The sequence below is a fragment of the Vanellus vanellus genome (genome assembly GCF_965231255.1).
Source record: "Vanellus vanellus genome assembly, contig: HAP1_SCAFFOLD_386, whole genome shotgun sequence".
NCBI lineage: Eukaryota > Metazoa > Chordata > Aves > Charadriiformes > Charadriidae > Vanellus > Vanellus vanellus.
The window spans coordinates 75808-86151 of record NW_028128834.1 but is presented as its reverse complement, the minus strand read 5'-3'; the positions used below and the strand labels follow the sequence as shown (position 1 = coordinate 86151).

The 10344-nt window shown below is 49.0% G+C and overlaps 1 protein-coding gene across 1 annotated transcript; it reads right to left on the bottom strand.

Moving 5' to 3' along the window:
- Window positions 1-335: 335 nt before the first annotated feature.
- Window positions 336-2721, bottom strand: LOC309684019 (E3 ubiquitin-protein ligase RBBP6-like; the record flags this gene model as incomplete). The annotated part of the gene is made up of 3 exons (XM_082499985.1): window positions 2496-2721; window positions 1046-1145; window positions 336-468 (listed from the first exon to the last, which is right to left on the bottom strand). The coding sequence occupies exons 1-3, from the start codon at window positions 2659-2661 to the stop codon at window positions 336-338; spliced, it is 399 nt and encodes a 132-aa protein (XP_082356111.1). The 5' UTR covers window positions 2662-2721.
- Between the last annotated feature and the right edge of the window lie 7623 nt (window positions 2722-10344).

Sequence of the window (10344 nt, the reverse complement as noted above, 5' to 3'; positions counted from 1 at the left end):
AGCATGACTTTTACCGCAGGAAACAAAAAGCACCCAAGAACCCATACAAACGTACGTATTACTAGCTCCAGACAGACAGATGTAGAACATGGCACCGAGTTCACCTGTGCAAGCCTTGAACCTGCATGATCTAAAAACGGTCCTACATCATCTGTACAACACAAAGTCATACGGGAAATAGTCCAGCATAGTCGCTGTGAAATACAATGCATGGCTAGGCACAAATACCAATATTCACATGAGAACTGTGCAAAGGATGGCATTCCTCACTTTTTACTAGGCTGAATTAAATACATTGCATTTGCAACATATACTACGTTTTACTGGAAAATAGGTCAAGTTACTGTTTGCAAAATTAATACAAGGCTCCATTGTTTAGGATTAAGTGCAGTGTGCAGAAAAAAGTGTGAGATGATTGTGTTTTTACATACTGCTTTTGATGTTCCACTCCCTGGCTCAGTTCGACTTCTAGAAGAAGAAAGAAAGGAAGGTGGTCAGAACTTAAAATAAAGCACTTGTACCCAACATAAAGCAGTGCAAAGAGATTATAAAACCTGAACATCAAAACTTTATGTTCTGATCATCTAGTGAATGTGGAAGTTCCTCCGTATACGTAAGCTCTTCTCTCTTGGTACTGAAAAGAACCCTCAAAATCACATTTCTCCTTGGTCACAAATACTCTAAGACTGACAGATGTAGAACACAGCAGTGCAAGAGGAAGTCCTGAGATCTTTTGTCTCTGCTGCGTAAGTATCAAAAAAATCAGTTCTCTGACAAAGAAATAACAAAAATGTCAACCGCACAGTCTGTAGAGCGGTGTTGCTGTGAAGGAACAGAAAGCTAACCTGCCTGCTAACCCCAGCAGGCCTCAAAATGTCAGCCTGCTTTGGGACAGGCACATTAAAATCTACCCCGTGACAACAAAAATTAAGAGCAGCTGTAACACGAGAGAGACAATGTGAGTGTCTCTGTAAAGTAACAGCCTTAAAAAACGTCAACACACTGAAACCCCTAACAAAGAACACAATGCTTTATGGATACTTACAGAACTGATGTTTTGCTGGTAGCTTTAACTCCTCCAGGGGGGATTCTTCTGACAATTACTGATGAATTCTTAGGAATCAGGGCATTGTCGTCTGTGTATTCTGAAAACAACATGAATGCAGAAAAAAAACATCAGTCAACTTGTAAGAAGGTCTCTTACTGTGTAGTTACATCGCACTTCAGAGAATCCTTTTACAGCTATGAAAGCAAAACTTTGCGTGTGACATTGCGCTGTTACCATCTCAACACTCTAACGGTACGTTTCAAGAGACCTTCAGGTTTCCTAATCGAAGACAAGCAGCGAAATCATCATTTTTTTATATAGTTTAAATGCCAACAGCAAAGTTATCTCAAAGGTGACAAAAAGAGAGTCTGCTAAGGCATGAGGTTCTTTCCGCATCTAGCTTAAGCTGCATTTGCTTCTGTTGAGGCTACAATGCCAAGAGATCTTTCGAGAAAAACAAACCACAGCAGTCTCACCTGCATAAAGCAGATACTAAGGTCTGACACGCTCGCCCTGCAGCAAAACAGGCCCTTGGCTAAAGCATGGAAGCTCTGCGCCGTGGCTTTCATAGCTGTTACCTAAAAACGATTCACCTAAAACCACCGGTGCTCAAGACTGACAGAACACAGAAGAGAGCCCGCCATCTCGCTCTATTTCTTGGAGCATCAACAACCAAACTGACCAAACTGCTCGGTTTCTGTTTCTGTTACGTTTAAACAGGAACAAAGCTGGCAGTGCTAGAACGTGGACCGCAGAAATTTGGGGGGATTTCGGTCTTGCTTTCACAAGTAGGGCAGAATTGGCTCCAACGAAAGTGGTATCTCCCTTCTTAAGCTGATCATCCAGTTTGAATTAACCACAGGGACGTGAATTCTTTCGATTCATTTTTTGCAGAGCAGACAGACTTGAACGAAATTACTGATGAAAGCAGCCTGGAAATGCCTTTCAAAACCAGCACGTGCTAGAAGCTCTCCATGCTTTGCCTTGTCTTACACCACGTTAGTCTTTTGCAGAAGCAAAACCCCAAAAAATCTGGTTAGAAATGAACGATGAAATGATGCTCAGTAGCATCTGAATGACAATGTCTTTGGTGTAGAAAAGAAGTTCTATTAAAAAGAAATCCCAGAGTATAATTCAGATACGGAGAACACTCCTGTGCAAGATGGCTTTCAAGGGTCTGCATAGATTGCAACTCACAGATACACTCTGGATCCAAAATGTTGCTGTTGAGCAGTTTCTGCAACAGCCGAAAAAACAGGTTCCCGATGCAGTGCATTAAAACAAGCTGAAGACAAAATTAAGTCACCCAAACAACTTTTTTTCTTCAAATGAGCCATCTGTTCTACTATCACTTTCACATTTCTCCACCGGCTTTCATAGAAATCTGGCAAGTGTTTTATCAGAAGATATCCTCCCATATTTCCCCGCGCCTGCCCCCCCCACGCACCTTCTTCCGTCTGGGCATTGCTGATCCTCAGGTCGCAGTGGGCCGCCTTCAGCTTCTCGCGGCCCATGATCTGGCGCCTGAGGTCTCTCAGGGAGATGTCTCGGCCCTGGAAGATCACCCTGTCATGGCGCAGCCTGGAGGCAAACTTGTAGTGGATGCAGGACATTGCCAGAGGCGGGCAGTGCCTGCTCCACAACGGCGTCTCCTGTGGCAGAGGCTGTGGCGGCCCCTGTTCCGGGCTGGGGCCTGCGGCGGCGTGGGGAAGGGCCCACCCAGGGCCCGGGGAAGGTGGTGCGGGCTGAGCCCAGCGCAGCCTCTGCTCCCTCTCTGGCAAGCTGCACTGCCAGGCCTGACCGGTCGCTATGGGCACGGGGACACCGCACGCCGCCCCCCCACGCCTCACACGCATTGTGACCAAAGGCCCGTTGCCGCCCCAGGCCACTGCTGCCCCTGCTGTCCCCCGGGCCTGTCCCCGCCCGCTCTCCTGGTGCCCCCCAAGTCTCTGGGGTCCCTGCTGTCCCCCAGGGGCCTTCACCACCCGGCGTCACCTCCCGGCAGCCCCTGGGCCAGTGCTGGCTCTCCCAACAGCCCTGGGCCCACCCTGCCACCCCCCATGCCTCTCACTGCCTGCTGGCCCTCCTGTCACCCCCCGGGCTGTCACCCCCAAGGCTGTCACCCCCGCTCTCCCCTCCTCTCCGCAGCCAGCCAAGGCCACACAGCCCGGGGCAGATGCAGCGGGCTTTGCCCTGGGGCGCCCGGCTGCCCACGCCGCAGGGCCAGCCAAGGCAGGGGACATCTCGGGGACGCTGAGTGCACCTTGGGGCAGGGACGGAGAGTTCAGCCAAAGAGGCCAATGGCCACCTACGCTCATCGCCGTAAACCAATGCACTTCCCAACCGTGGCGCACCCACACTTGCTTCAACTCTGCGGAGGAGGACGAAGGAGTCAGGAGTGAACCGTGAGCGTTCGGAGGTGCCCCAGGACGACATGTCTTGCTCTCTCCGTCACTGCAGCTGCTGCTGCAACAGCCCTAGCGCATGAAATCCTGCCCGGAATGATGCGGTCTGGCTCTGCTGACTGAGATGCTGCGGCTTGCAGACACTTCTGGGCCAAGTGGCTACTCCTTTCTGTTCATGTAAATACAATATGAAAAGCTTGCTGTGGTCTGGCAGGGCTAACGAGGGACTTGCCACGACTGCTGGGTTTAGGTCTTTAAATGCCTTTTGGCTTTTCGGAGGAAGGAAACCCTTTTGATTTCAGTGCTGTCCTCTCTATCCGAGGGCGAGTTATTTTTGCTCTCCTTCCTTGCCTATCCTTTTTGAAGAGTTGGTAGCCATCAATTACAGCACTCCACTTGTGTATGTCCTCCCACCATGTTTCTGTGATGGCAACTATATCATAGTTTCCTTGCTGTACAATGGCCTCCAGCTCCTCCTGTTTATTTCCCATGCTGCGTGCATTAGCATAGATGCACTTCAGCTGGGCTAATTGTCCTGCCACTTTCTTGGGGGGACAAGCCCTAATTTGCACCTGATCATACTCAGACACTACTGTAGCTACCAAATTATCACTACCCCTCATGTCTTTGCTGTCACACAATTCACCATCCCCCACCATCACTGGGACAGGCTGCAAGACCTTGCTAACACTTTTACCCAGAAGCACTGGTACGCTTCTCCCAGGCACCACTTTTGTAATTCTGGTTTCATCCCCATTTCCTTTACAGATTACTCCAAAACCTTACTCTATACCCCATCCACTGACCGTGAAAGAGAGATTCTCCAGAAGCCCTTACATCAAACCTCTTGTAACAAGCCATCACGCTGTGGTTTTCTTCCTAGATGGAGTTTATCATACCCTGCAGGCTCTGAGACCATGTGGCTCTTTGCAGACAGATTAAATGGGTATTCTGCAGGAATCAATAATCGTGCTGAAGATCAAGTTAAAAGTTTGGTTGCCACTATGGGCTTGCAGGATCCTGATTGCTCTCAGTCATCTCCTCTGGGTCCCAACCTTACTGGTTTACCTAAACAACCAAATCCGGCACATGCTACCCCTTGACGGGAAATCATTTACACAATTCAGACTTATGTGCACATTATACTACCCGTTGACACAACTACCAGGGCAACATTAGATAGGTGGAGAAAGGGCGTTCGAGGATTTACCCTCAACCTGAGCTGAAACGGGTATTCTGATTGCATTAAGAGCATCCACACAGGTTAAAACCAGGATCTCTTCTGTCTCTGTAGCTCCTAATTACCCTGACTGAACATGGCACCGAGTTCCACCTGCCCGTCACAGCTTTTATCCCACAGCTAGGGGTTGCAAAACCAGAAAGAGCTACTGCAAATGTGTCAAGAGAATCAGAAAAAGCCATTCATCAAAGCACAAGCACTATTACACCCTTACAGGAAGAAATCAAATTTTTATCAAAAATGGTAATAACGAATCGATTAGCTCTACAGCGACATTTAGAAGTACATGACAGAGTATGTCGGTACTTGAGTAAGAGCTGCTGGGGTTTTTATGTAGATCCAGACCAGAAAATCAAACGCGAGAGAAACAAGATACAGAGTTTACATTGGAACCTGCACAGCCACGGTTCAGTCGGCATGACTAAAGGACCCAGCTCATTGCAGGCAGGAGAAGGACAGCCCCCACCCTGAAGAAGAAAGGATGCTCCGGGACTACGCAGATGACGCCAGCCTCCCAGCCCCTCCGACACCCCTGTGAAACCCTCCCCTGATCTGGCATCAGAGAGAAGGAACTGCAGCAAGACCCACTGCAGGGACTGGGGGATTGGACTAGGTGATCTTTTGAGGTCCCTTCCAATCCCTAGCATACTGTGATACTGTGACATCTAGATCAGGAATGACGCAAGTGGATGAGGATTCCACACAAGCAGAGTTGCTTCACAAAACAGCAGTATATGTGTGCGTGTTAGGTAGCAATCAGTCAAATCGCATTTACCTGAACGCTGGAAAGGCATAAGAACCATGTGTAAAACTGCATTCAGGGTACCCCAATTTGACTGGGACACCTCATACACATGAACAGAGAATCACTCTTGTCATCCTATACTTTGTGTCCTGGCCTCTCTCCTCGGACGGCATGGGCCAGTTGCAGAATCTTCATGAAAATATCCCTCTCCCCAGTCTGAAAGTTATCCTCCAAGACCGAGAATTGCCCCCAGGGCTGGACCAGAAGACGCTTTACTGCTTTTATCGCGCTGAGCTCCCAGGAAATGACCGTTCAAGATCGACTCTCCCTGAAACCATAACTCGAATCGGACTGCCTCAAGAACATGGAGCAGTGCGCCATCCTCTCCTGTGCAAGACACTCCCCCTTCCGACCCCGGTCATACTTTAGGAGTACGGTTTACAGACAGAAACGCCCACTTGAAAAATGGTGTTTGGTTTGGTAAATCCACAGCCTTTTCTGCAGACAGGAACGCAGAGTGAACTGAGGAAATAAAAGGTTCCCCCCAACGAGCTGAGTCCCTGGCCACCAGCCGAGCCTTTGAAGCTGGAGCCAGCACAGCTTCTACTGACTCCCATGCTGTATGGGCTGGAGCCACGCAGTGTCTTGGTCCTGGGCAAGAGCTGCTGCGCTCCCTTCAGAGAAGCTGCAGGCAGGGATCCATCTCCGCCTGTGCTTTGCCTGGGAGAATCAGGACAACAGCAGCGGCCTCGAGCCTGACCTGGTATTTGGGCCCTCCACTGCTACCATGCCTGTACTTAAGAAAGGCAAAGAAAAATAGCCTTTCTTAAGGAAAAGTTATGAAAAAAAGACCCCTGGTAATATGGTTGGCAAAACAAACACCATTTCATCAGACAAACGGCCATGCTCTGTGATCCAGCTGGTTACGTATCAGTTCCCTTTCTCCTCCTCATCAGGGCCTGGAGGTCCTGTGTACCAGGCAGTCTTCTTCTCCCCCTCCCCGCAAGCCTGAAGGTTCCTGGGTGCCAGGCAGACTTCTTCCCTCCTTAGGGGCCTTGAAGGTCCCAGGCACCTGAACAACCAGGTTGTGATCACCCCGTCACAGAGCAGGGAAGCGCAGCAGCACACCCAGCAGCCTCTAGAAAATCAACCAGCACTTTTCCCCTCTTCTCCTGTACTTACGGCCTAATTGATGGAGGAAATGACAAATGGCACCGTCCCCTCTGGCGGTGAAGAGGTTTTCTACCTTCATACCACACATAAAATTGTACAGCAATGGTGTGAACCTCACAGACGCCTGGGTCTTCCACCTGCCCTACAGACCACAAACTAACAGCACTTAATTAACAACACTTTAAGAATGGGCAGGCACCCACCAGATGGCATGTGGAATGCGCTCGTTTTCCTGCTCTCTCCAACCCACAAACACTTTAACACCCCCCCGCACCCCCCCCCACTGGCAGCCCGTGGTGGTTCTCACGGTGACACGAGAAAAGGGCACATGGAAACCGAGAGCCCAGAAAGGTAGTAGAGTCTCCTTTGCTGGAGACGTTCAAAACACGCCTGGACGCGATCCTGTGCAACCTGCTCTAGATGAACCCGCTTTAGCAGGGTGGTTGGACTAGGTATCTCCAGAGGTCCCTTCCAACCCAGTCTCTGCTTCTGTGATTCTGTGAAACACCCTTCCAAATGGGGTATCCCTTTATCTATCAGAGCGCCAGGCACCCAAGCAACCAGGCTGTGATGACCTCGTCAAAGAGAATTAACAGGAGGACAAACAGGAGGAGGAGAAAAGGAAGGAAGACAAACAGGATGAACTGGTAGAGAGCAGGAGGAAGGGGATGAAGAAGATGAGGAACACAGCAAGGGGATGAGAACGAGAAGGAAGAAGAGAAAGCAAAGGAGGAAGAGGAAGAACATGAGGAGGAGAAAGAGAAGGTGGAGAAGGAACATGAGGAATAGGAAGACAGGACTACGGGCAGGAGGAAAAGTAGGAAGAGAAGAAGGGTGAGCAGGAGGAGGAATAGAAGGTAGAGGAACAAGACACAGAACAGGGGGAGGACAAACATGAAAAGAGAAAAAAGAGGAAGAAGAATGGGATGAGGAGGAGGAGGTAGAAGGGCAGAAGGAGGAGAAGGAGGAAGGAAAAAGAAGAGAATGAAGAGGCATGGGAATATGAAGAGGAGGAAGATGAAGAGAAGGAAGAGAGGGTGTGATACAGGATGTCATACAAGATGAAGAGGAACAGAACAAAGAGGAGGCGGTGGAGGAGGTGCGGAAGAAAGAGGAGAAGGCGGCGGAGGAGAATCAAGAAGAGGATGAGTGAGAAGATGTACAGGAAAATCAGGATGACTAACAGGAGAAACAGGATGAAGTTGTGGAGGAGGAGTGAGGAGGATGAAGTTGTGGAGGAGGAGTGAGAGGAAGGGGGAGGAAGAGGAAGGGGATAAGGACGAGCATAGCAATGACAAACAGGAGGACAGACAGAAGGGAGAAAAGAAGAAGGGTAAAAGGACTGCAACGAAGAGGAGTAGGAACAGAAGGTGGAGGAAGGTGATCAGGATGGGTGAGGATGATCTGCTTTATCCCTTTAATTCTGAGACTTCAGTAAGAGCACTGCAAGATTCGGAGAAGACGACAGCTCTGAAATCAAAGGCCAAGCGACCAAGAAGGCTCCAACCACACATTTCCCCCTGCTTGCCTTCAACAAAGCAGTCTTTGGATCCTGATTGCTCACTTCAGCCCGGAACAGTCTCATTTCTCATCGGAAAGTGCCTGCGTGCCTGACTGAGGACAGACACAATCCACACAGACAGTAATCAGAGCTCAACCCTACGCTCTGATTACTGTCTGTGTGGATTGTGTCCTGTCCTCAGTCAGGCACGCAGGCACTTTCCGATGAGAAATGAGACTGTTCCGGGCTGAAGTGAGCAACTCAGGATCCAAAGGACTGCTTTGTTGAAGGCAAGCAGGGTGTGGAGCCTTCTTGGTCGCTTGGCCTTTGATTTCAGAGCTGTCGTCTTCTCCGAATCTTGCAGTGCTCTTACTGAAGTCTCAGGAATTAAAGAAAGCAGATCATCCTCACCCATCTGATCACCTTCCTCCTCTTCTGTTCCTACTCTCTTGTGCGTTCTTCCACAGGAAGGGAGAAACTTCTTCTTTCTCCCATTCTGACTGTCCTCCTGTTTGATTGCTATGCTCGCAGGACAGAAGTGCCTGCCACCACCACATGCTGGTTTTGCCTTCCCAGATCAAGCCAAGCCGTGATACAAGAGCTTTGGTCCTCCCCGTCTCCCATGGAAAGTTTGAATCCTCTGGGATAGGAAGAAGCAGTTGCGTCTTGCTGCATAGGCTTTGAACTAGCCCTGGGGAAAAAGCTGACCAGCCCATGGCGGTACGTAAGTGTGCAAGTTGGATAATGGGGTGAAGTCTCTGTGCTCAAAGATAAGATAAGCCTGGCCTTGATAACTCGGGGGAGCAGAGACTGCCCTGGCTGTAATGGGATGCAGATAAGGAGGGAGCCCTGTGTAGGCAGGACAGCCCTGCTTCTCATCAGCTGAGACAACCAGATAACAGCAACCCGTGTAGTTCTTTGCTTCTTTGAAAGGCTGTCATGCCCGATGACTGACCTCTGCCTCATTACCTGTGAAACGCATATGGAAGTTGACATCCCTGCATATGCTAATGAAGATTATAGAGATCATGCTAAACATTCATGACTATAGCACTCGTCTCTCCACCCAAATCATACTACCCGTCACCTGGGGGAAGGAAACCTTGTAAGTGTGGGCATAAAAAGATGGAGAAAATGACTGTTAAATTGAGAAAGAAGAACCTCGGTACCTGACAGACCAGTTGCGTTTCCCTTCGTCCAGCCCAGGCAGGGACGCTTTTCTGGGTAAGCGCTGTGCCTTTTTCACCCTCGGGTGAATGTCACCCCCGGGCTGTGGTAGTATTATTATTACATTTGCTAGCAATATTAACCTGAATTAGTAGCACTATTGTAGTCAGTGAATTTATACACGGCAATCTCAAATCTGCTGTGTCGCCCTCAATCAAATAAATCATTTCAATGGTTGTAAATCTGACTCAGTGAAAGTCCTTTGCTGAGACTCTGACAGACAAATATTGAAATTACATTCCTTTTGACGCAAACGTAAGAAAAAGCTTCAAAGATATGCACAAGAGAACTTGGGCGACTGTGACCTTCCCCATATAAGTGAGTCCATTGTTAAAAGAAACCAGATGGAAACGAGCTGACAGTGGCACATTTCCAAAAAACACTGCAAACTCAGCTAATAAATATGCATCAAGTGTGCTTGCACAGGGGGGCACATGAACAAATATTCAAAAGTGAATGGTAGAAGGCAGGCTTTGGTAGAAGGCCAAAGCAGTAGGTTGTTTAAACTGTAGCAATGAATATGTGAGTAGCAGTTGTGGTTTGGCCTCAGCCAGCAACAAAGAACCACGCAGTGCTCGCTCGACTCCCACAGCCGTGGAAAAAATTGGCAGGAAAAGGCAAAACCCGTGGGTTGAAATAGTGCAATTTAACAGAACAGCCAAAGGGAAGAAGAAAGAAAACCAGTAACACCGATAAAGGAGTATAAGTACGTTGTCCTGGTTCCGGCAAGGATGGGGTTAATTCCCCAAGGACCTGGCATGGGAGGCAAGTATTCCATACCACGTGACCCACGCCCAGCTATAAAAGGAGCTAGCCGGGGAGAGGGAGTCAGTTGCCACTCCGGGGGTGGGCTGAGGCGGTGTGGGTCCGGTTGGTACACTTCGCGGCGGTACTGTAATCACATTCTTATATTCCTTTACCGGTGTTATTGTTTTTCTTTCTTCTTCCCTTTGTCTGTTCTGTTAAATTATAATATTTAAGCCCACGAGTTTTGCCCTTTTCTGC